Source organism: Clarias gariepinus, chromosome 15 (assembly GCF_024256425.1).
Source record: "Clarias gariepinus isolate MV-2021 ecotype Netherlands chromosome 15, CGAR_prim_01v2, whole genome shotgun sequence".
NCBI classification, from domain to species: domain Eukaryota; kingdom Metazoa; phylum Chordata; class Actinopteri; order Siluriformes; family Clariidae; genus Clarias; species Clarias gariepinus.
This window is the reverse complement of record NC_071114.1, coordinates 22,772,502-22,799,136: the sequence shown is the minus strand read 5'-3', so window position 1 is coordinate 22,799,136 and position 26,635 is coordinate 22,772,502. Positions and strand designations below refer to the sequence as shown.

The window sequence follows — 26,635 nt, the reverse complement described above, 5'->3', positions numbered from 1 at the left end:
TATAAAATGGTGACACAACGCTTGCACTGTAGTTTATGTTTTTGGCAAGTTCGAAAGTAAAGCAGTATACCATTGAATATGATTCTGCAGAGAGCTGACATTTCCTCCATAACCATTCACTTGCCTTTAACCGTCTTACATCAGATTCTTCAAACTGTAAATGATTTGACTGTAGCGTGTGAGATTAAAGTGATACAACAGTGGTCACACTGAACAATATTTATGCCCTCTCATGGCTCTGTTTAGAAAAATCGATGCTACCAACCAAAGAACGGAACAAAAAAACTAACATAAAGGGAAAAAAAATAATTTAAGCTGACCAGTATAGAAATTTACAGTATGTACAATCACATACAATTAAAATATACCTATATTTTAGTATTCTAAAGATTTGTGTTGTTTTTTTTTTATTGTTTTTTTTTTTTACTCAAGCACTCATCACTGACAAATCAAAAGTATAAAAACAAAAGAAAGGGGGAAAAGCAAAAAAAAAAAAAAAAAAGCAAAAAAGATGCTAATCAGGGTAAAGGAAATGTAATAAGGCTTTGCCAACTATGTGCCAGAGAAAACAATCTTGAAATGAAGATCTATCAACGGTGCTAAACACGACAGGCACCCATACCTTCGAGAATGAAACTAAATAAATAAAAAATATATTCATATATGTATATATACGTTTATAAAATGAAACACTGGAAAGCTTTGTTCATTAGATACTCGGTTGCCATATCAAAGGCAACTCTTTTACACAACTTTGCTGTCTTTTATTGATCAGTTTTTAGGAAAATGTTTAGCTTTGTAGAATTCTGTACACTATATACTGTACGAGTAAAGAAAATGTAAAAGTTTTCTTTAAATATTTTGTACTTTTTATTCGAGTGTATTGAAAAAAAAAATGGTGTTGCAGGCACTTAAGTCCATCCCCAACGTGTAGGTGATTTTACAGTGGCGCAGTAAGGTTAGGGGCCGTTTGGTTTCTCCTGGATTGTGTTGGCCTCAGGCCTGACGAAGCACACCAGTGTTAGCCAAGGATGTCCAAGTAGACCGGTGCGGCTTTCCCCAAGGCATACAGGACTTTCTGAATGTCTTTGATGTTTAGTCGCTGCTGCGGTTCTCTCTGCCAACAGCCAAGCATGAGGTCGTAAACTTCCTTGGGACAAAGACGAGGCCTGTCCAGAACGCGCCCTTGTGTGATGCACTCGATCACCTGTAGGAGGGAAAGGTTACATAAAATTCCTTTCATTCCAAATAAGGAATAATAGACTGATCAGTGACAATAGATACTGTACCCTTACATGCCTAAAAACTAACGATTGGCTATAAATAAGACAAATTAAAATGGCTTTGTTTTGTTTCACAGCTACTTTTGAGTAGCACCATGAACTATGGACAGATGCGACGTCTGCTTCAAAATAAACTTTTGTTCAACATTGTTTTTTTTTTTATCCTAAAAAAGCACCCTTGTTGTCGATTCGTAAACTAGAGAGAATAAATCAAACAAGTCTTTATACCAACTGTAATATTTTTACGAAACAGTAGGCATTTAAATTCCCATTGGAGAATCTAAGTTTCATTTCGCATATGCTTTTGTCGTTGCATCATCAAACAGACGAGCTAATCGCATCAGAGTATATAAAATATTTCTGATATTACACCCTTACTAGGGAAAGACAGTGGGCACAATGAGGCCTGGGTCTATTTTAAAACTGTCTTTTTATAGTATCTGAATTTGTTCAAATGCATGTTGTTTTGTGCCCTTTTCTATTTTTATTTACTGCATACATATTTTTATATGGTACTGCTACATCTATAAATGTTCGTGCTATTCAATAAAACCGTTCAGGGTTAATATAAAGTATTGAGAATTCTGGTGGGCTTGTGGCAGCCTTTGGCTCTGTTTGCTCTCTTCATCCTCAGAGATCACACTCAGGTTCTAAATATGCCTGCATGCGAGAAATTCTCCATCACCTCGTTATTGGACAGCTGAAACCACGGCTGCTTGCCGTAGGTGAAGATCTCCCACATGATGACGCCGAAGCTCCACACGTCACTCTCTGTGCTAAACTTCCGGTACATGATGCTTTCGGGTGGCATCCAGCGAATGGGCAGCATGGTGTGACCGCCCACCTGGAGGAGAACAGATCACACACACACACACGCCACGGTTAGTCAGCCAGCACGCGTCATTATCATTACCAACATGATCAGCCGTGCCCTGGACCGATTGTTATACTCTGATATTGGCAAACATTTGAAAGTGAGGTTGGGTGGGGAAGAAAAAGAATGCTAAAGAGCTGCAAAGAATAGAGCTGCAACAATATAAACTCACTGAATAAATAAAAAAAAGTCATCCACAAATGGCAGTCTTATTGCACGACGTTGATACATTGCACATCTGAATGAATGCAACTTAACATCCACTGGATTCCAGCCATAGGGGGCGAAACAGCAGGTTCCATACTGCATTAATCACTTTGTTTTCATTGGGGAGGGGGGCGGGGATTCTCAAATCTCAATGACCATTACTGGACCCTGATATGATGTTTCCGTTGTAATTTCCAACCCTCCTGCTGTCTGCTGTCACTTCAGGCTACTCGAGCTTAATGTTGTGCAGACAAATGTAAATTTGCATTGTAAATATCTCCCTTAGACAGATTTAATTAGGTGCTTTCGTCATAATTCGCGAGCCAGGTGGTTCAAAAGTGTTGGAACGTCTACATGCCATCAGGCAGTGCTTGCTATAGCACGTCTCCTCACCTTAGACGCTTTCTCAGCATGGTGTCTGTGGGTTTCGCTTCTTGCCGGATTAAGCAAACTAATTAAGTTAGGGTGGTGATTTTAAATGACCTTTCGGTGGCACACACACTGGTCTCACTACATGTGCAAATGAATCTGAATCCCTCTTTAAGGAAGGCGAATTAAAACTGGTTAAACAGGCGTGCAAATGATAGTGCTATCACCTTGGGCTTTGTGGCTGAGGCCAAAGCAATTAGCCCAGCAGGGTAGGAAATTAATAAGCACCACCAACACCAACACCACTCCTCTCACACGTACAGTACACCCAAACAAATAAATGACGATAAAGGGTAAAAAAAAAAAAAAATCTTGATAATCTCACTTGCAATTACTCTTACATTTCATTTCAGTGACATTCTGAAGTGCTTTCGCTTTCACTGGTGTGTAAACAGGATTACAGGCTAGTCGTGGTAGCATGGTGGAAGGTACGATTGGATTAGTGGTGTGGAAAGTGGTGCAGCATGGAAGAGGATGGATTACAGTTCCTCAAGGGCTACTCATCAGGCATGTACACTTTTAAGTGAAGATGAAGCAGATTGGAATGAGTCGATAGGCTTTTTCTTAACTCCAGCAGAAGAAGGGGGAAAAAACAAGAAAACAAGTTTATACATTGTACAAGGCTTGTTCAAATAACACTATAGGACAGGTAGAACATTGGGTCCAGATTGCAAGATATTTATTGATTTTTCTTTCGCAGTATGACTGACATGGCTGAGCTGTGAATTAAGCCTGTTTATCAACAGCCACCACAGGCAGTCTGAAGCCTGAGCACAATAATCCAGCCAGCATTTGCAAAACTGAACTTGTACCGTCATATTCTGGGGTCGCTGATTTTGCAAATACAGGACGTGATGCAGACTCACATGATTAATGTGCCTGTGTGTGTGTGTGTGAATTTGTGACAATAGCTCTCTCTTTTTATGTTCTGTTTTAGTGCCTCCTGCTTTCTATTTTCTAGTTCCTGAGTTCTCACTCCTGAGTTCTTTAGTGTGTGCCTTGAAATCAATTGAATTCCTCCACCACCATTATTAGTATAAACCAGTATAAAGTTTGCAAATGCATACTCATGCAGTCGTGTAGTGAGGAGTGAAGAATACTGAATACCAAAGTTGCACAAATCAGCATTTAGATGTTTCGATGCAAAATTGGCAAACTCACTCGCTCTCGCATTCATCGGTTTATATCAGTACAGTACATCCCATAAGCAGGGAAACGGGGGGCCTGGAGCCTATTCCAGGAGACATAGGGTACGAGGCGGGGTACACTCTGGACACACACACTCACACACTCATTCACACACTACGGGCAATTTGGGAATGCCAATCAGCCTAATCTGCAGGTCCTTGGACTGTGAGAGGAAACCGGAGTACCCGAGGAAACCAATCAAGCAGTGGAAGAACATGCAAATACCATGCACACAAACCCAAGATGGCAATCAAACCCAGAACCTGAAGGTGCTAGGCGACAGTGCTAATCACTAAACCACTGTGCTGCCATTGGGAAACTTCAACTTTATGAAATAGTCTGAATGCTGCACACACATTAGGCATTAAGACGCATTAAGTTGTTTGCAATTGTTGGACATACTAGACACTTGCTAGATGTTTATTCCAAGGTTTGCAATCCGCTCATGCTTTTATGGTTGTGCTATTTTTCTTTAATGTTTTTTATGATACAAATCATCTATTTCTTTTATAGTACATCATATTGCATCTCATAGCAAAAAAAAAATTACTGGTTTGAAGGGAAGTGTGTGCATTTGCATTTATACCGGCCAAGCTTCTACTGGAAAATCCTGTCTCTGATGATTCTATTTAAGAAATATCTATATAATCTGCATGGGGCTGCATGAAACATGTATGAGTATGCATCATTGTCATATTGAGGTAAAGAGTAAACTTTGATTATGCAAAATGAACCTGATTAGTGGAGTAAAGACATTGTGTAAACTACATTACTTTTGGAGCTTGTTTGTGCTTTTTTCCCCCTGAATGTTTCACTCCATTTATCCAAAAATCTCAGATATCAGATACTTGACACACCATTAAACTCCAGCGAATCAATACACCACCTTCAGTACTTACACAAAAGCATTTGGACTGGCTGTTGGTGAAAATGCTGCTATCTTTTTCCTCCCTCCTCCTTTCACTAGTTTCTGTTGGCCAGGTGCTCAAGCCCTGCAGGAGTGCCAATGTCAATATGACTAGTGGTGTGTGGATTGTGTGCTTGGCAGAACCCCTGTTTATAATGACTCGATGCAGTGAATATGTCCAGTGTGGTTATGATTTTCTAATCTTTCAGCTGTGTCAATATCGCAGCATGTGTGTGCTGGAGAGATGCTATCGGCCGGTGCACTATGAGCTCTCGACTTCCTGCTCGGCCTACATACTGCTCGGCCTGCTTCACTAAGGACAGAGGATTGAACAAATGTAATGTGTGTGCAAGTGAATGAACTGAGGTTTAAAGTCAAATTAATTAGTTATATTAACTTTAATCAAAAGACAAGTTTTGAGCTACGGTTCGAGCAGGTGTATTAATGCTAATTGCGAATTCAACACAAAATAATTAGATGTAATAATACAAATGAATTATATTATTTGGTCTATAATATAATAGATTACAATTTAATCACAGGCCAAACATTTGTTCCCCGTGTGAATCCTGCTTGATTTTATAGTCTCATGTAAATCATCACCAGCCCTGTTGACATGCAAATCAACATGAATTTATTCTAACAGCAGGCTTCATTTGGCAAAATTGTCAGAGTCTCCACTTTCATTTAAGTTTCATTAAATTCGAGCTAAATTTATACGCATATGAAGAGCAGAATTTTGTGTCAATGTTACCGTGACGATATTACAAAATAGCACAATCCTTTCAGCAGCTAACACACGCTCAGGATGTTAACCAGATATTAGTTCATTTTGTTTGAGTTTAAACAAGACCTTGAACATGATTTGAGAATTATAATGTTGTAGCTCGCATCCCTTCTTAAACCATTTAGAACTTTATATTAATAAGATTGCATAGTGGTAAATGAGTTAGTCTCAGCAAAATGCCCTGCAAATATCATTACTGAACAGACAGTGATAGAAAAAAAATGCATTAATTGAAAGGTTACTTTAATGCCTTTCAAATTGTACATTAATTTTAAATGAATTAAAAGGGGTAAGGCGGCACGGTGGCTGAGGGTTCAGCACTGTCGCCTTGTACCTCCAGGGTCCGGGTTCGATTCCCAGGGTCTGTGTGCATGTTCTCCCTGTGCTTGGTGGGTTTCCTCCAGGTACTCGTTTACTGAGCTATCACAGTTGGATTATCAACACACTACCTGGCACTACATATAAATGTTGCTTAAGACAGGAATTTACTTTTAAAGTTTATATCACTGTTTATGCTGGAGTTATTATTCAGACTGTTTATGCAGCCTCTGAAGTTGACCTTCCTGTTCAGTTTTATGCAAATCACTTGCATGTAGTTTACACCTTAAGAGTTTGTCACTTCTTTTTGTGAGGAGCATTTTAAGACAGGCTGTTTCAATAGCATCCAGAGAACTAGCTTCATTAGAAGCACTGGTCATAATAAACTAAATGGAGAATAAAGTCAGGGATAGAAAATGCAAAGCAAAAATGAAAATAGCTATGAATCACAACTCTTTACCCAAGAGGTGAAATTTAGATGTACAGTGGGTACGGAAAGTATTTAGACATCCTTATTTTTTTTTACTATTTGTATTGCAGCCATATTGACAAAAAAACAGAATTGTTGACATTTTTGCAGATTTATTGAAAAAGAAAAACTGAAATATCACATGGGCGTAAATATTCAGACCCTTTGCTGTGACATTCATATTCAATTCAGGTGCTGTCCATTTCTTCTGATCATCCTTAAGATGGTTCTACACCTTCATTTGAATCCAGCTGCGTTTGATTATACTAATTGGACTTGATTAGAAAAGCCACAAACCTGTCTATACAAGACCTTACAGCTCACAATGCATGTCAGAGCAAATGAGAATCATGAGGTCAAAGGAACTGCCTGAAGAGCTCAAAGACAGAATTGTGGCAAGGCACAGATCTGGCCAAGGTTACAAAAAAAATCTGCTGTGGCCTCCATGATCCTTAAATTGAAGATGTTTGGGACAACCAGAACCCTTCCTAGAGCTGGTTGTCCAGCCAAACTAAGCTATCGGGGGAGAAGAGCCTTGGTGAAAGAGGTACTGTAAAGAAGAACCCAAAGATCACTGTGGCTGAGCTCCAGAGATGCAGTCGAGAGATGGGAGATGAATGCTGCCAAGTACAGGGATATCCTGGACGAAAAAACCTTCTCCAGAGTGCTCAGGACGGGGCCAAAGGTTTACCTTCCAACAAGACAATGACCCTAAGCACACAACTAAAACAACTCAGTGACTGTTCTTGAATGGCCCAGCCAGAACCCTGACACAAATTGTGCATCTCTGGAAAGACCTAAAAATGTCTGTCAACCAACGTTTATCATCCAACCTGACAGAACTGGAGAAGATCTGCAAGGAGGAACGGCAGAGGATCCCCAAATCCAGGTGTAAAAATCTTGCATATTTCCCAAAAAGACTCTGTCTTATAAAATAAATGGCTGTATTAGATCAAAGAATGCTTTTACTAAATACTGAGCAAAAGGTCTGAATACTTAGGACCATGTGATATTTCAGTTTTTCTTTTTTAATAAATCTGCAAAAATGTCAACATTTCTGTGTTTTTCTGTCAATATGGGGTGCAGTGTGTACATTAATGAGAAAAAAAAATAAACTTAAATGATTTTAGCAAATGGCTAAATGATGCAATAGCAAAGATGCAATACTGAGGTCTAGATACTTTCTTAGGTTATTTTACCATACCTTTTCACTATTATTTTGCGTTGTTAAATGAATACTGCTTTTGTTATAACTTAAGATGCACTGTTTTGATTTTGATAAATTATGACCAGCGATCAGTCTCGGATTCTGTGCAACAGAAAGACTTTTAATCAGCTTGAATTCCTGCAGATACTATTGCCTTGCATAACTGGGAGTCACGTGGTTCGCAAGTAGTATGTACAGTAATAGCCCCTCCCTCTGTCGTCTTTTTACTTTCCGTTCAATTCTATTTGTACAAAAACCCGTCTGGTAATCTGGGCCACTTTGTATTTTTGTATGAGTGAATGAAATTCTGCAACCTTGTGCAGTTTTGGAGAAAATTTAAAGAGTATTTATATATGACAATATATTTATGATAAACTTGATACTTATATATTTGATTAACAAAGTATCCATTGTAAAAAACACAAAAAACAAAAATCATACTCATTGTTTTAAGGATACGCTATCAAATGCTTATCTAGTAAAGTTGATTTATATCTCTATTTATAAAACTAGACGTAAACAATAAATATACGTCTTTGAGATAAACAGTGTCTCTAAGCTGCTGTTGTCTCTAGTGTTGACTCTGAAAGAACAGATCAATCAATAAACTAATCAATCAGTTATAGTTACAAATAATTTCACACTATGGTTATATCGGGACATTTGAAATGTGAAATCTGACAAGCCTCTGTTTTTCAGCGAACTCCACCTTGTGTTTGGAACACTTTGTATAAGAATGTAAGCAGTGCTTTGGTGTAAGAGGTCAGAATACTGATGTGGATATCTTTTCAGTGCAGCCCTTTAAAAACAGCTTTGAAACCGATACACACCCGGTAGTAGTCCATGCTGTAGATGTCTCTGGACATGCCAAAGTCTCCGATCTTCACCAGGAGCCCATTTCCCACCAGGCAGTTGCGTGTGGCCAGGTCACGGTGCACAAAGTGCTGTGAGGACAGATACACCATGCCGGCTGCAATCTGTGTGGCAATGTGCAGCATCTGAGAAAGACCAAGTTCACCATTGCTCTGCATCGGATGGCCATCAACCAAGATGGTGGCGTCCGGACCATGAGCCCTGGGGAACCAAGGAACAAAACAGGAACAGAAAGATCCTCATTATACTTGTACTTATATCCACGCTGGTGGTTTTACATTGGTGCTTTTTTATAAAAAGAGACAAAGGCAAGACATAAACCTGTAAAAAAAATAACTTGTCCCGGATTGGCGTGAAAGTTCAGACTATGCAAAAAAGTTGCCCTACAGTTGTGGTAACGCTCTGAATAAGTGAACGTGCAATAACTTTGAAGTACCTCAATGTGAAGCAAAACCTCACCTTTGGTTTCCCCTTTATCCTGCTAAACAGGACCCATGTGATGTTAAGGGTTGCGGGACTTATTTTGTTTATTTTGCCAGACCATTTTTCATTCTTGCCAAATAGCTCTGATGATTGCAGGCTAATTTGCATAAGGTGTCTGCTTAAATGTGCTCCAGTGTAATTTCTGTCTTTCTGATAGCCCTAGTGGAGGAAACGCCCCCTCGCCAATGTGCTGGAGATCTAACAATCAAGCATTCTTTGAGTCTGAGAAGCTATTTTGCATGTAAAACACACTCCTGCTTGTCTTGTGAGCTGGAAAGTGAATTCTCTTCAGGCCAGCTTTATTCCACACACGCAGTGTCTGGGTAAGGCCTAATTGGAGTCAGTGACCAGCATCGTGCTATTCTTTTATGCCCATGAAAACTGACTAGCTCCATGTGTCTGCTGCATTAAAAAAAAAAAAAAAGAAGCTCATTGTTTGGCATCTCAGAATGCGAATCTATAAAAAGCCTTTGTGTGTCAGAGATGAAACAAATCCCATTCAGTTCACAATTGAATTACGTTATCTCGCTTAACAATATTCCTTTAACTCCAAAGAGCATTTTCTCTAAACGTGATTAACTGAGAATCCTACCATGGATATTGTCACTTTATAGGCACAAAGGAATCTGCCTTTATGTTGTATGTACAGTGACTATTTATGATGAGATAATTCAGACAGAGAGCAGTGTGAGGTGCGAAATACCTCACAGTTGAACTGCCAGGCAAAAGCAAAGTAATAAGACCTTTTATTTAAAAAAGATTTCTCCAACCATACTACACAGGATGTGAGACATGGGTAGCAATTACTCTATGTGTACGCCATGTGCAATCTTCTTTACACTTGTGTCGTAACCTAGCAAGCTGACTTGTCGCGGTAAATTACTCAGGACAGATGCAATCATCAAAATGCACTTCTGGCACAAGTGGCAGCATCCCGCTGGCGTGATAAACAGCACTTTGCTTCAGCGATATTGAGCGTCTCATTGATGGGAAGTTTCATTGCTGCTTTAGAACTGCCTGTTCCCGATGCTCGCTTTCTAAAGGAAGGCATCTCACCTTAGAAACTTATTAAGGTCTCCATGCTTCATATACTCGAACACCATGATGAGCGGGTCGCCGTCCACACACACGCCATAAAACTTCACGATGTGTTCGTGCTGCAGGTTGGTGAGTAACTCGGCTTCTCTCTGAAAGTCTTTTCTGGCGGCCAGAGTCGGGTCTTTCAAGGTCTGTGAAAGAGAGAAAGAAAAACTGAATAAAATTTTGGGAGGAAAAAAAATGGAAGGAAAGTCCACTCAGATGCCTATCCTGAGGAAACATCGCAGAAGAGGCTTTAAATCCTGAAATGACAGCAGAGATTGTTCTCGGTATAATAAATCACATTTTTCACACTGATGTGAGGCCATATGAAAAAATTAAGCAGGATAAATAATGATGTTTAGTTAAGTGTACATCCATGATGGTAATTATTTGTTACAATAACTAGACTGATGAATTAGTAAACGAAAATATACCCCTTAGGCCAAATTGTCTTGATAAGACTAGTCTAATGATTTATAATTTTTTCCTAATAAAACGATAATTATGGAAACTTTATTTTTCGGTGCAGAAGAATTATTAAATGCAATGCTGACTTTGTTTAGACATGTGGCACAATTAGGCTCTTTTATTTTTGTCAAATCCAATTTCTGTCCAAAGAGCAAAAAAAAAAAAAAAAACTCCTTTACTTATGGGGTGGATCTTAGGTTTCATTAAATGTTTCCCAAACCTAAATACTTACAAAACACATGTACAGCATACAGAATCAGTGAAATTCCAATGTTTTACCCTATACAACAAACAAATCCATTTACTGTATTTAATGGTGTTTCCTACTTTATTAGGAAACACCATTAAATAATCTGAATCACCATTTTTTCTGGTTTTACTGTATTTGGGCACCAGACACTGAACAGAGCGATATCGAGGCGACAGCTGACAAACACTGAGGACTTACAGGAGAATTAAGAAGTAGGCAAAGATCCTGTGTAATGAAATAAAATGTCATTTTGTATTTGGTCACTTGTAACTTGCAATGGGGACACTCTGTGTATTGCATTATACTTTGCATAGCTTATGCTCATACTGTATAAGAAAGAGAATGGCACAGCCAAAATTTTACACTATAAACTGAAGTGACGGTAAAATTGTATAATTCAAGTTGAATTTTGTCTGTAATGTGCTTCGTGAATTCCAGTGGAATGGAAAAAGACATCAATGTAAGTGGGAATCAGGTGCAAGCCGACAGTGCTAACTACTTCAGTAAGTCACCGTTCCACCCCCTCATCAGATTATTCGCCAATAATCTTTATGAAGAAGACTGCTGATGAAGTGTGTAGCTTCATTCTTCATATCACCTTCACAGAGTCAAGTGCTATCAAGGTCCAGATCCGATGTCCATTTGGCCCGATATATTTCATCCCACTTACTGTAGCTGACACATCCCTAACACGTCACCCAGCAGTGATTGAGAAGGCGCATGTGAAATACAGTCATGGGTGTAATGAACGTGAATTAAATTAATATATAGTTTTTGTTTTACGCCAAATGTCTATTCTATTTACTGTGTTTGATATTTAAAGGAAATGGAATGGGACCCAGTAGAACGTTATACATTTCGAAAGAGTTTTAAATTAGAACTCAAGACTGTAGCTGCCTGTCTGACTTTATGTATGTGTAATTGTTTGCCTCATGTCGTTAATTTAACGCCGTTGATATACAATGCACTGCTCAAGCCTAACAATTTCAGTGTTGAGATACTGACAGATTTATCCCGTACCAGCTGATATCACGAGAAGTCACCGCTGTTGGTATCATATTAGTCCTTAATCACAGTTGGACTCAAGAGTTTAACATGACCCTACAATGAATGTAGTAATGAGTCTATCCCCCATCTGTTAAAGTAGGTTTAATATTCAGAACCTCAGTACTCAAAGCGCATGCATGATGTTATCATCTGTGAAATAGCATCAGATATGGGTATGCTGTTTTTAATGATGCACCACTGTGCCAAACACGAGTGCTCTGATTGTCTCTGACGATCCTTAATAATCAGCAGTTTTCCCTCTACAGTGTACTTTAATGTGGCAGTGCTCAAATGTATGAACCCAAAATGCACCTAAATACTCTCTATACTGACCTTGCAACATGTTGCAGTGACTGCGCAGGTTGATGAGATTTTCCAATGAAGAAGGGATCCTCATATGCTGCCACAAATGTTCAGCATATCCTCTGCAGACATTTACAGAAATCCCCTAGTGTTGCCTGCAGCTTCCTCCCACACTTCATTACTTTGGGTATTGAATATTTCTTTCTGAGATATAATAAAATCAATTATACCATCCTTAAAAAAAAACAGCTGAAGCTCAAACATCACATGGACTGCTCTAACTGCTCAATAAGAAACTATCTAAGAAAAAAAAAATATGCCACATGGATGTTCAGATGGAGAGCAGCACTAACACTACAGATGGCTCACCATCCCCCCTGTCAGTGAATCTGTTAGTTTCCTGTAGCTCAGTGCCATGTCCTTAACCGTGTTCCTGCCCTGCATAACAGACACCCAATCAACAGCGCCACTGCGGTGTGTGCTATCTGCCTGCAAATCGGTCTCACCCTCACTCCACAGTGTGCTACCTCTGAGGCAGAGGAGCGATCATCTGTGAGTTTATCTTTATGCTGTAAGGGTTTTAATTCACTCAACTAAATCAAAAGAAAGAGTTCAGTTGCTAAGAGCGCATGTTCAACTGTAAATATCATTACGAGCCCTAAACAGTAGCCGGAAACGATGTTATTGCTGGCATGGCAAAATGGAACCATCAGGAAAACAGGACATCTGATGAGCTCACTTAGGTAATGGAGAGAATCGGCCCTGAAGGCTTCATTTTGACATATAACTAAATTCATTGTATGCTCTACAAGACGAAGCAGTGATGCTTGAAGAGATACTGTAGACTTGGACGAAGATGAATGTCACCTAAAACATGCAAAAATCAATAAGACCAACAGACCTCTGTGCCTTCTACAAAAAAAGGCAAACGACCCACCATCGATTAAAATGCCTGGACTATAAATTGGGGTAAAGTCAGAGTGAAATGGTCCAGTATTGGCAAGTATCCTTAACCATTCTGAGGACAAAAAATGTATTTGAATAGCTGTCTTAGAAGCTTTAATGGTTCCAAAACTGGGGGCAAAATTGTGACCTCATCTTGAAAACAATACAGCAAAAAGGAGTGTATATGTAAAAGTGTGCAGGATGTCTGATACTGTGTGTCATGACTGAAAAAGGTAGGCACTGCCTTCAAAATGGTTTATTCAGACATGTAGAACAACACATACAGAATAGATAATGATATAGATAATTATAACTATATAGAAAGTCCTAATGTTATGTAAGCTAGTGGGAGACTTAGCTACCTGTCTCTCCATCTCGGGGAGACCTTCCTAAGCCAGTCCTCATAAACTAAAATCAGTGGTTAATTAACCCACATGGCAACATGAAAACTGATTGTGCAAATGTTATCATTCTGTAATTTTTTCCCTGTTTTTCTTTTCATGCTTTCTGTGCTCACGTCACCCTCACAAAAATACTTGCAAATTCAAAATAGATGTCTCTTATTCAGTGTACTAATGTGGTTAAACACTCGTGTAGGAGAGCACTATTTTATATACCTGAGCTAAAAGATGCCTGTTATTTGTGTTTAATTGTTGAGTGTGGCTCAACCTTTTTTCTTTTTTTTTTTTTATTTTGTTATAAGAATGTTTTTTATATATACTGTATATTTTTATATTTTGTTTAATTATGAGAGTTTAACATAACATTTGCAAATCTTAATGTGCCATGTGTAATTATTAACAATAACTTTTCCATAATGTTTGTTTTATTCTAATTAATAATATTGTATTGTCTTAAACCTATTTTACAGCAGATTACTTTTTAACAATATGGAAACATTATTCATAATGTTTTACTGAACACTATATTCAGTTAGCTGGGAAAAGGGGAACATTTTGGACTATTGATGACCATAGCAGTCCACCTATAATATCACATAATATCTTCATACTGTAAACTAGAAAAGAGCTTTACATTTTTTGATTCAATCTTTTTACTTCATCTTTACTCTCAAGGTAAAATTTGAAATCCTATTTCCTTTTTAACTGTTCAGACTAATGGAGAAGTTTCACCGAGCACACAAAATGAAGCAGTTGTACTGTTCCTTTCAATAATTCACCTTCAGGGCATTATCCTGCTCAGGGTCATGGTACATCTAAAATACACTGGGTTCAATGTGCTTTGTGAAAAAATATCTCGTTAAAACTGCCATCTAAATAAAATTGAATTGAATACACCATTAGCACCATGCAGACACACATTCACATCTGGAGCCAATCTACTGTATATACAGTACTAGCATATACAGGGTCAACCAGGGTACAGAAGAGAAACTCATACAGACATGAAGTTTTTTTTTGGCTAAGAATTTACGATGGCTAACTATAACCTGAACTGAACAGAACAGGGCTAACCGAATAAGACACTACATACCTTGACGGCTACCAGCATCTTCTCCTTGGTAGGGCTGAGGTTGTAGCACTCTGCAAGGAAGACCTTTCCGAAAGCACCTTCTCCCAGCTCCCTCTTCAGAACTATGTCCCTCCGCTTGACATGCTGGACGTCTAAGAGAGAGAGAAAGAAAAAAAAAACACGATTTCATAAAAGATGCATGGTCTCATGCCATGAAACAAACATACAACATTAAACAGGAAAATACTTTAGACTGTTAGAGAGACAAACTTGGATTAACCCAGGAACAAACACGTTTTTCAGCGTATGGGCGATTTATGAGCTCTCGTTGATAAGATTATTCATTGTTTACACATTAGTAGTTGCCAATTTAAGCATGAGTATCAATGCATTTATATGATAGTGAGTATATGATGTGTATTCGTGGGTGTGTTATTTTCATAGTGTGTGAAAGGTCACTTCCTGTGCAGATGGAGTTCTGGAGGTTTCATTCACATTGGGATCAGTTTTCTGCATTCCTCTGAGCTCCATTAAAAAAAAAAAAAAAGACCTATATGCAAATGAGAGTCAATTGTAAAAAGCCTCTTTAAACCAGCTGTGGAAATTCACTTGGGGCCATTTAGGCATCGGCACTCAGTCATTTTCATTATAGTGCTTGATATTAGCCTTCCTAAAACACGCAAAACTGTCCTCATGCATACGACTGACACCTCAGGATATAAACACATCCTCCAATATGACCTTCATTTATGAAACTAAAATGTTATGTGTCATATTTTAGTTTTTTTCCCCTATTTTCTGTATTTTCAGTAGCACCATAAGTATTGCGACTTTTCTCATTTTCAAGAAAAGATTTAAATCTTCTTTGTCGGTTCACTGTCAAAAATAAAGTTAAATATAAATATAAATTATATTTCATTGTACTAACCCTTAATATATAAAACAGTACAACATTTCCAGTAAGTGCTCATTTCAAAGAACTGCAAATATTTATTTTATGAGTGTGCAAAGCACAAAATGTGCCGTTAAGAGTCTTCACACCAGAGCTGTCCTGACTGTTCACACACCATTTCCAAATTTAGACCAACCTTGGACTAAAATCCATCGACAGATGGACAGTTTCCTTATAATATGTAGTGTAAAATTCTTCGCCAAAAATCTTGCTCTGCATTCTAAGTCGATCCCAAGTGCCCTGTCTGTCTATTATTCATTAAAATGCATGACAATGTTGAAGTTTCCTGAAACTCTTTGAACTTAACCTTTCAAGCCAATCTTTACAGCCTTAACTGTTGTGTGTTTGACCTATATCATGGTGAACAAGCTTATCTGCTTTTGTTCACTGCTTTATACTCTGTCAGAGCCAATTAATTTTTTCTTCTTCTTCTTCTTCTTCTTTTTTTTCATGAATAATACACTTTTTTTCAGTAGCATGACAACCTGACAGACCAGAAATCCTTAAAATGGCAATATAAACAATGCACTAGTCAAAAAGACATATTTATAATCTGAATGAATATTGCCTATGGTTAATTGAATATGAAAGTTGTTTGACAGAAAGAAGCAGTCGACATGGACAACCTGATGTTAGAAAATTGGCAGATGTCCAAGAAAACACATCTTTTGCACACAAGGAACATGATGGTAGTGATGATAAAATATGATGATAAAGATAACAGTAATTACAGCTAATATATATGGTAGTAAGTTATCTTTTTTTTTTTTTTATTATTCTGATTCCTATAGGCCACAGTTGAAGATGACCTGAGTCTGAATTTTATAAATCATCCATCCATCCATCCATCCCTCTATACCTCCTAGCCTACTGTATGTTACAGGGAGCCTTTCTATTTTAGGGCACAAGATAGGGCGCACCCAGTCCAGGCACAAAGGCATAAACACACACACACACAATTATACACAATTAGCAATTTAGAAATGCCAGTCAATCTACTACTGTGCATGTTTTTGGACAGTGGGAGAAAAACACCCCCCAGGCACAGGGAGAACCGATTTAAATCTCCAACCCCTGGAGCTCGAAGTGACAATGCTAACCACTAAGCCACAGTGCCACCTTTAACCATAAATGCATTTTTACTTCAGTTTCACACTTGACTTGTCTTTGCTCCTGTAAAGATCATGTTAGGCAAGGAGCTAGTTTAGCAAACACGTCTTCCTAAAGCTGTCTAAAACCTGAAGCTGTCTAAAAGGGTGAATTCCTTACGTAGTAAATATCAAGCTTTAAGGAATTTAGAGGCCTGCATGCCATACTGTAGCAACATAGACATAAGCCTAATCGATTTAGTATATCAGTCAAATGATAACGAGAAAAGCGACGAGGGCTTCCACACTTTCCAGTCTGCAGTTGACAACAGATTAACCTTTTGAATGTCTAAATGACCTAATAAACTAAATCTAACAGCACAGATGTTCGCATGAACAGAGATCATGCGAGTGACGAGATGAGGCTTTTTTTAGTTTGTCTTTTACAGCAGGTGATGAGACAAATTGATGTAGATAATAATCTACATAATCTACATCTGATAATCAAAGTGAGAATTTATTCCCTAGTGTAAACTTACCAGATTTAAAGATAAACAAGTCTGCATCCATAGACAGTTTTCTTTATATTAAAGAAAATATGTTTGCCCATAGACTTAGACATTGTGGCCACACCAAATATTTTGAAGAAAAGGTAAAAATTGAGTCACATGACGGATATTTCCAAGCTGTCACCCATATATGATTACCAGGTTGATGCCCACAGATGAATTTTGTTAGTTGTTATTCGTCTTTGTCTGTCTGTGCGTCTGTAACGTGCGTCTGTAACGTGCGTCTGTAATGCTCGTCATTAAAAATTCAGCGCAAGTTCAAACCCATGAATTGCTAAAAGGTCTGTGCTGTGACCTTCTCAGCTCTGTGCATACACACTATTCGGCCTCACATGTAAAGCGCTTTGGATAATACTGTTTGCCAAATGCATAAAAATGTAAATGAGGCATTTCACATGGGCTAAGCATGTTAAAATGGTTTGTCCAATTGTGTGACAGTTAGAAAGGTTATTAGAGTTGCTATTTTAATTATGAATTTCATATGCTTTTTGTTAACATTTTTAAACTAAATGACAGTCAAATTCTGTCAAAAAAATAACCAAAACTGGCACAAATTTCTTAGCTTGTGAAAATTTTATGAACGTTAATATTCATCAATGTTTTTGGTCCAGCAACATGCTGGGAAATTAACAAAGAAGAACTGTGAATTCTTCTGGCTTGTTAAATCAACAGTTACAAAGGCTTTTGGAAAACGCTTGTGAAAGTAACACATTTTCTTCACACCTCCACCTCCAAGTGGCTCATTAAAGTCTAAACTTTATCAATATTGGAAAACCAGTCTAGTGCGGATTTCAATGTTAAATTAACACTTCGAAAATGCTCACAAATATGCAGTACAGATGTAGATGCTGTAAGAACCTCTATAGAAAATAACAGGTGCAGGAGGACCTTGGACTTTAGATTTTAAAATGTTATCACTACTGTACTTCTGGTTAAGAAACATGCAAAAGAAATTTATACTAGAAATTTAGTAAGGTATTTTGCTGCTGAAGCCCATCTGCCTTAAGGCTTATTGTGTGCATAATGAGATGCATTTCCTGCTTACTACTGTAATAAGTCATTATTCGAGTTACAGTAGCCTTCCAGTCTCCAACGCTGCTCAGCACCCTGTCATGTAAACTCTAAACAATTTCATTTGTGAGGAAGTCAGAGGAGATCAGCAGTTTTTGAAATACTTGACCCAGTCTGATACTAAAACCCATAACCAAAGTCACTGGGAACACATTTTTCCTAATTCGACCTGAATTAAATGTTAAACATTTAATTAACTTAAGTTCTTCAGCTGTATCTTTATGATCGCACGCATTGCACTGCTGTGATTTTTTTTTTTTTACCAAAGTAAAAATCATGCACATACAGGTCAACAGGTTTAAAGTAAAACGCCCTCAGTGTAACTATTGCAGATGGGCTTGTTTCAGTATTTCAGAAACTGCTTCTCCTTCGATTCGATATCTCAAAACACGTGACTACCTTTGTGTACAGTAAAAAGATCATGCATTATTAATGAGAAAATACAAAAATGTGATTTTATCACAGCATTAAATTACTAAACGTTTGCACCACACCAGTTCATCATCAGCCAGACACCCACAATGACTCGTCTCTCATGCCACCTTGTCAGAATTCTGACTTCCACCCACAAATCTTTGACAACAGAGGGCAAATGCACTCGAGCTGTGAATGGCATCTCATAGTCGCTGTTATTGCGTTCATCATTCATGCACAGGAAATATAGGAATCTAAGAGGGGATACGCGAGGACGGGTCAAACCGCCACTTCTGCCTCAAATACCTAATTTATATTCACTTATGTGATCATTAAGTGGTCGACTGGCTTTGTCCCATCCCCCGAAAGAGCCATTCCCAACACACCTGACAGTGAGAGTGGGATGGGTTGCCTAACCATATTTTCTGTTGTCTCTCTCTGATCCCTACATACTTACTTGCAACGATTTATACCCAATATAATATCAACATAAAAAAAAATTATTACACCAAAATACAGTGGTACCTTGGCATACGAACGGCCCACGTTAAGAATTATTATTTTAGGAACTGAAATTTTTCAATTAATTTGCCTCGGCATACAAAGCATTTTCAGCATACAAGCAACCAAACTGAGCCAAATCGAACACCAGCTTAAGCAAGCGCACAAGTTGCGCGCATGTCAGGAAGCTGGTCAATACTTGTTTGCGTCAGTGGAAAGCCAAGCGAAGCGAGTTTACGGATCTGTATGTATATATATGTGTATATACTGTATATGCGAAACTCGCTTCAGGATGTGGCCATAATTTAGTTCTCATGGAATTTTATTGCAAACTCATAAGCATGTTACAAAAAATTTTATTTTGAAATATTTTTTTATGGGTTACCGTGAAGTGTGTTGAATGCTGAGATTGCATTTATTAAGTAAATTTGAATTGCACACTCATAAGCGGGTATTAAAAAATGTACAGCGCCTCTGAAGTTTGAGATAAAGTAATTATTTTTTTCAAGGTCAATTTTATAAAGATATAAGGGCGTTTTCCATTTATATTTCAAATTGCTATGAAACAAAGCCTGTTTTGATCGTTTTAAATGCATTGGATATTTTTGAGTGGCTGCACTTACACTATATCCTGTGAGAAAATGCATTTCGCAATACAAAATTGTGCCTTAAGAACTCGAACTCACCCCTGGAACGGAATTAAATTTGTATGCCGAGGTGCCACTGTACACAGTATGTTACAACACAATGGTTTATATACAGTATGTAATTTATCTTCATATAAAGAACAATTCGTTTTCACAAGATGATATCACTTTCTTATTTTGTTCACTGTAATGGGGTTAAGTGCACTCTAGATCAGAGGAGTTGTGCAATTATAATTCCTAACAATATGCTGTCTGTGGAGAGATCCCCGTTTATCTTCATCCACAGGAGCCAATGTCTTTGTCCTCTTGTTTTTACTCATAGTCTTGGGTCCGCATAAAATCTTACCTTGAAGCTCTTTGTGCAAACATCTTTCCTGGGAATAACAGACAGGCTGGTCATTATGAAAACAAAAAAAATCACTGGGTTCTTAATGATCTCCATTTAATGGGCGGGATGTGGTGTTTTTTAGTTAGTTTGATTAAAAAAAAGTCATATTTCCCTAGACAAAAGGCAACAAAGAGATAAAGATTTGACTCTAAATAAAATGAAATGTCATTTCCGAAGGTTCATTTCTTTTTATCTTGGGCTTCAAATAATGGCAGACAGCCTATCTGCCTAATTTAAATCCTTTTTTTAATTCAAAACTGTCCACTTTAAAAAGTGATTCTGTGATCTTTAGCCTTTTAATCTTATTTCAAAATGATCTAAGGACTATTTTTAAACATGCTTGAGCTTTATTGTGTGACATGTTAAGTGATGTAATTGGATGACTGAGTCAACAGCTGGGGCAGAAAAAAAGCCAAGACAAATACAAGTACTGTTTTGACAGTGTAGATGGAGGACAAGCTTGTGGACGTCTGGCAAATGCAAAAATGCCCTCATAATTCATCATGTACAGTGTGTTCAGAAAGTTTCCCAGCAACGGCCACATACTGTAGAGCAGTAGTGCGTTGACGCGCTCTTGTTTGGCGCCACCAGTCTGTTGTAGGTATCCGAGGGGTTCTTTGCTTAACATCGAGCGTGTATTTTCGTGTGAAAATGGTAACCAGTGAGAAACGTGTTTTTCTAGTGGAGCACATTTTTAAAGCTGGCGATAAATAGACGGATTTAATTCCATCAGCTTTTCTGGAGACAAGAATACCACATCGCGATACTGTGTGAGATTTAATAAATAAATACATGAGTGAGAATAATGACGAATATTTTCCCATAAACTACTGCGGTGGGACATGTCCAAATGCTGGATCATGCTGGATCACAGCAGTCATGGATATTCCCAAATGCTTTGTGTCACATACTGCAATACTGTACTGGAAATATTGGATGTTAATATTTTTCACTGCATATGAGTAAAAAAAAAAAATCTTTTTTAATCTCATTACGACATGAAAGGCTTTGCTTTTAAAATTTGCCACAAAGTAGTTTTATGTCTGTCAACACTTTTTGTAATGTCTTACAAAAGAATTTCAGTATGTTTTCATCCCATGGTACTTTCTCATAATAAGCTCTTAAATAATGATCGATTGCTGGCACCATTAATCAATAATGAACAATTATTAAATATTTATTCTGTAAAAGAAGGTCCTGTATGAGACACTGTTGAGAAGAGAGGAAACTCCTGAGGATGTTAGCTAGCAAGTTAGCTGGGATGAAAGGCAGTTCCTCTGAGAGAGGCAGAGCCCTTGGGGTCTGGCCTCAGGCAAAACACGGGAAATGAAGCTCCACATAGATGCAGAGAACTCAGAGCCTGGACTCTGGCAGTGCTTTTCTCTCTCTCTCTCTCTCTCTCTCTCTCTCTCTCTCTCTTATATTTCTGTTCCACAGGCATGAAATTGAAATGTAAAAAATTAATAGCAAAGCTTCCATGTTATTCTAGTACTACGTTTTGAGGTATATTTCCCAGAAGTGTTACGTATGTCTGTTTTCCTCCACTACCTGTTTGTGTTTTGAGTATGCATACAGTGAACATGTCTCTTTTATCCATGTCTGTCCGTAGGTAAACCGACGATGATTTAAGCCCAAAATAAACCAGTTCCATTTCTTAAAGTTGATACAAACTTACACATCAGGAGGTATGTTAGGTCTTTTTTGTAAACCAGTCAACAAAAAGAACAAATGTTTATTGTTTTGTCTTATTTGTCTGGACAGAAGAGATCAAAAGGGTCATATCTGTAATCAGACTCCGAGGGGAGAAAGCTGTGTCTAAGGAAACCAGACGTCCTGAATAAAAATACATTGCGGCTTTGTACAGCAAAGCCTCAGCATGGAGTCAAATAAATGACACCTGACTGACAAGCTGCAAATATTTTTCTGCTCAAAGAAGCCTTGAGCTACAGCATATAAGTGCGTTTATGACACATCCTGATGATTTTTTTCACTAGTGCATTCATGATGGCTGGGAACTCGATACTTTCAGAACTTCCTACTTCTGTTTCAAAACCCTTATACGGTCAAAACACAGTATTGGTGCTAACTTATAATTGTTTTATGTTACACATATGGTACAGAAAATGTATGTGCCAAAAAAGCTCCTTCCGAAGTTTATGCAACATGGGAAGGGACTAATCTTGTTTCCCCGAAAAAAAATTCATGTTGCTAACTTCAGCCATTTTGGAGAGATGATTTTATATACGCCCCAAAAATTAATATTTTCAGCATTCAAACAATAATAATAATTTAAAATACAAATTGTTCATATTTATTTAAGTATTAAAATTGGTGTAAAATTCTAGAAGCTTATGACCTGTAAAAACTGTTGCTTAAGTTAAAGCATTCCAGTTTTTGGTAAAGGTTTAAAAAGCAAAACATCTGTAGTGTCCATAACCATTTAAAATTCATGTTGCAATGTTGTAACAATTTATTTTTTTAAGTTTTATAATAATTTTATAATACTTTTTCAGATGTACAGTATGTCTTTCATGTGAAATCTAAATTAGCCAAGTTTCATCTAAATTGCCATTAAAATCATTAAAAGACTTGAATCCAAAAAAGTTACGGACACTACATAAAACAGCATGAAATTGCAATTGGCAAAGGTTTCTTTTTATCTGATAAAAATATAATTGTGCATTCATGTTCACAAAAAAAAGAAGACGTATGAATCGGGAGATAAGAAGCATTAAATATTATAAAAAATGGTGTTATATGATCCAATCTGTAAAATGTACTTTTTTATCGAGGTGAGACACTTTTTAGCGCCAATACCATGTTTGGCTGATGGTAAGTTAGAATTTGTTTGATTTCATCAATAAAGAAATGAATTTAAAACATCTTTTAAGGAATTAAACAGATTGTGGTGTGCTGCTACAGAAATATAATGGCAATAAAAGCACATCTTAATTAATTTGAATCCTTTTAGACCACATCATTTGCCAGCACTTAGTTTTTTTTTTATTAAATTTTACCTTATTCCTTTAAAGTATTAAAGTCTAAAGCTACATACCTTTTATTTATTAATAGTTACATCTGATGTTATGGAACACCACAAAACAAGCTGTTATCTTGTCAACCCTTATGCTATAGCAGCTATAAATAGCCTCACGTTTTCTACTAGAGTTAATAAAGAAACAAAAACACAGTTTTTGTTGTAGCGGAGAAACCATAAACCCTTTCATATTGTCAAAGTTAAAGCTATACACAAGAATGACACTGCATACTTTTTATCCCTTTGTAGTACCATCTAATGTTGTGAAACAACTGTGAAAAAGTTAGTTCCTGTTCCCTCGCCAGCCTCTTTAAAAAGGTATCTTGTTACAGAGAAACCGCAAATCCCTCCTGAACCCATTCCTGTATCAGAAAACCTAAAGTTACAGCATTACCTCCACCAGAAAGATACTTTCCAGTGATGAAAATTAACAATAAATCTATTTAATGGAAACTTCACTATATTAAGAAATGCACATGTTGGAAACGCATATGTTGACATTTATATAGAGCATCCACCATTCACTCACTCATTATCTATACTGTTTATCCTGTACAAGGTCACAGCAACCATGGAGATGAGGCTCCGAGGACTCGGGGCAGTAGGCCGGGTACACCATGGATGTGGTGCCAATTCATTGCAATGCAAACCCTTGTGAATGTTTTGACCTAAGCCGATGTTAAGAAAAAAAAAAAACATGAACATGAAACAGAAAAAATTTCAACATAAAACTTTCTAATACTGTAATGATGAATATTCCAATAATGTTTTTTATTAGAGAAACCTAGAGAATTTGTAAAATTTAATGCTTAGTACAAACTTTCATATTTTAGTTCAAATATACCGCTGGGGGATTTCTGCTTAACCAGGTAGACGATAGCTAGCTAACAATAGCTAGCTAGCTAATAGCTAGATTAGTTAACCAGTATTGTACAGTACTAAATGACAATGTATTTCATACCTCTTCTGCATGGAATTGTATTTTATTGCACTGTTTATTTCAAATATACAGTACTGTAAGTACTAAAATTCTAGAGTTCTGAGTAACTGTTATGTTATTTCATTGTTTCAATGTCTCAGTTCTTACAAGATAATTTGGCAAGAACACTGTGGGGGGGGGATAGCTTTAGACTATAAGATTTATCAGTAGGCATTCATCACTGATAGAGCTCCAAGTAGAGAAAAAAAAAAACATAGTCTCACAAAATCTGGATGAAAATATTGCTTTACAGATAATGCACTTTATCACCATATGAAACTCTGTGTGTTTTAAGCCAAATCAAAAAACTGATTGATCCAAATGTGTTTCTAATTTTAAACAGCATTCTAACAGACTTCCTAAAATCTAGAGGCAGAAGAGTGAAAATGTGTGCATATCTCTTAAGAAAATGTCATTGAAATATCACACCCTTGTTTTGATGGGGGTGTACATGCACTGGCCATGAGTCATAAAGAATTCATACATACACATCTATAATGAATAGTGTGTTAATTTATTCATGTGAGCTTAATTTGAATTTCACTTCCTACTCTCCGAAATCTCCACATGGCCATCACAGTGCTCACAGCGAACAGGCCGCTGCAGTGTGCGGGGAATATCAATGTGTCTGCTTGTGTGTGTGTGTGTATGTGTGTGTATGCTGTTTGCAAGAATAAAAGAATTCATCACTCTCAAATGAACTGGCTTCCTTTTACTGTTGCTATTTGTGACAAACATTAAAAAACAGGATCTAAGTGGCAAAAGGACAGCATGTTCTGATTTATTCGAAAGGATTTAAATGAAGAATCTCTACATTAGGATCGGGCTTACATCTGTATGCGTAGGCCACCGAGACTTAGAAAAGCCAAAAAATAAATCTTAGCAACACCAATGATCAAAAGAGCAGTAAAGAACCTCCATTTGGCCAACAATAGGGTCGTATTTGTGCCAGTACAATTTGCATTGACAGCAGGACTGTGCGATTCATGAGTCATCTATTTTTAAATAGGAGAGACTTCAGTTTATCAAAGCAGCGCTTCCTTCATGTTCTACACTTCGTAGTTTAGTAATGACACTATACATTGGTGTAATGACTAGGGTGAACGCCTACAAAAATCTACTTCGGGATGTGTTTCTTGACCTTTAAAAAGCCAAAGGCAAACAGTGGCTGTGTGCAGGTTGTAGTGGAAATGAATAATGAGGATAAAAGTAGGCTTCAACAGTAGCCTACTATCTCAAAGCACATGTATGTGAAAAATGCTGTAAAGCAAAGAAGTGAATTAATGAAATAAAATGTATTCACTCCCTCACTCATCTATAACGTGCAATCCTGTATTCAGTCTCAGTAGACTTCTGGACAGGTTAGCAATCTATCGCAGGGCACACACACACACACACACACACACACACACACACACAAACAGACTCTCATTCACACACTATGGGAAATTTAAGAACATCATCCTAATCTGCGTGTCTTTGGACTGTGGGAGAAAACTGGAGTACCCGGAGGAAACCCACAAGCACAGGGAGAACAGGCAAACTCCATGCACACAGATCCCGGCACAGATCCCGCCCTTCTCTCCACTCTTGCAGTATACTGTACTTGCCTGACAGACAACATCCCTTTCTGTCTAACATAATCTTTTTTCTATAAAATGTACAGTATTTTAAAATAGCTATTTGTACTTCAGGCGTAATGGAGAAGACATTCAGAACTTACTCATTCACGTTTATCAGTACTAAAGTACTGTACCTGATGTATTTAATCTTGACCAGGATCATAAATCCAGAGCTTATCTTGGAAATTTAGGGTGTGAGGTGCGAATATATCCGTGGATGGGATGCCAGCCCTTAGAAGGACAACATTAATATTTTGATGTGTATGTTAATGAATGTATAGTCGCAAGTCCTTTATACTCTGTGAGTGCGTACACCGGGAGCATGATGATGAAAAAACGCTGTCCTGTGATACTGTCCCATTGGTGAGTAATTCAAATTTTTATATATCTGCAAAGAGACAGAAGGATTTACAGTCTTAATGGCGACCGGGCGTATAAACAACAATTGAGTAATATTAGCCTTGCGCTTTCCCTTTAAACATGGTCAGCTGACCGCTTTGTGTCACCAGGATTCCCCTCGTGATTTAGAGAGAAAGTCTTGCAGGAGTAAAAAAAACATCATATGGAAACAGATTATAAACTATATGATGACATATAAAAAATGACTGGCAGCTTTATAAAACCCCATTATGTGACTGCGCTACAAGGTATCAAGGACGGCTTCAAGAGGAAAACTGAGCCATTTGTTAAGAAACCGCTGCCAAGAGGAGTCATAAATTATGGTTAAGTGAGATTTAATATCAATATATTATATATTCTACTTCTTTTGCATTTAT

At 37.5% G+C, this 26,635-nt stretch overlaps 1 protein-coding gene across 2 annotated transcripts in view; it reads right to left on the bottom strand.

The window, feature by feature from the left end:
* Window positions 1–483: 483 nt before the first annotated feature.
* The window catches only part of ntrk3b (neurotrophic tyrosine kinase, receptor, type 3b), a 132,018-nt gene continuing 105,866 nt past the window's right edge, over window positions 484–26,635 (bottom strand). For both annotated transcript variants that reach the window (XM_053512440.1, XM_053512439.1), the window contains 5 exons: window positions 14,613–14,743; window positions 10,082–10,254; window positions 8,500–8,743; window positions 1,969–2,127; window positions 484–1,207 (listed from right to left, as the gene is read on the bottom strand). In XM_053512440.1, coding sequence (XP_053368415.1) covers window positions 1,022–1,207; window positions 1,969–2,127; window positions 8,500–8,743; window positions 10,082–10,254; window positions 14,613–14,743 — 893 coding nt within the window. In that variant the 3' untranslated portion in view covers window positions 484–1,021. The remainder of the gene's footprint in view (window positions 1,208–1,968; window positions 2,128–8,499; window positions 8,744–10,081; window positions 10,255–14,612; window positions 14,744–26,635) is intronic.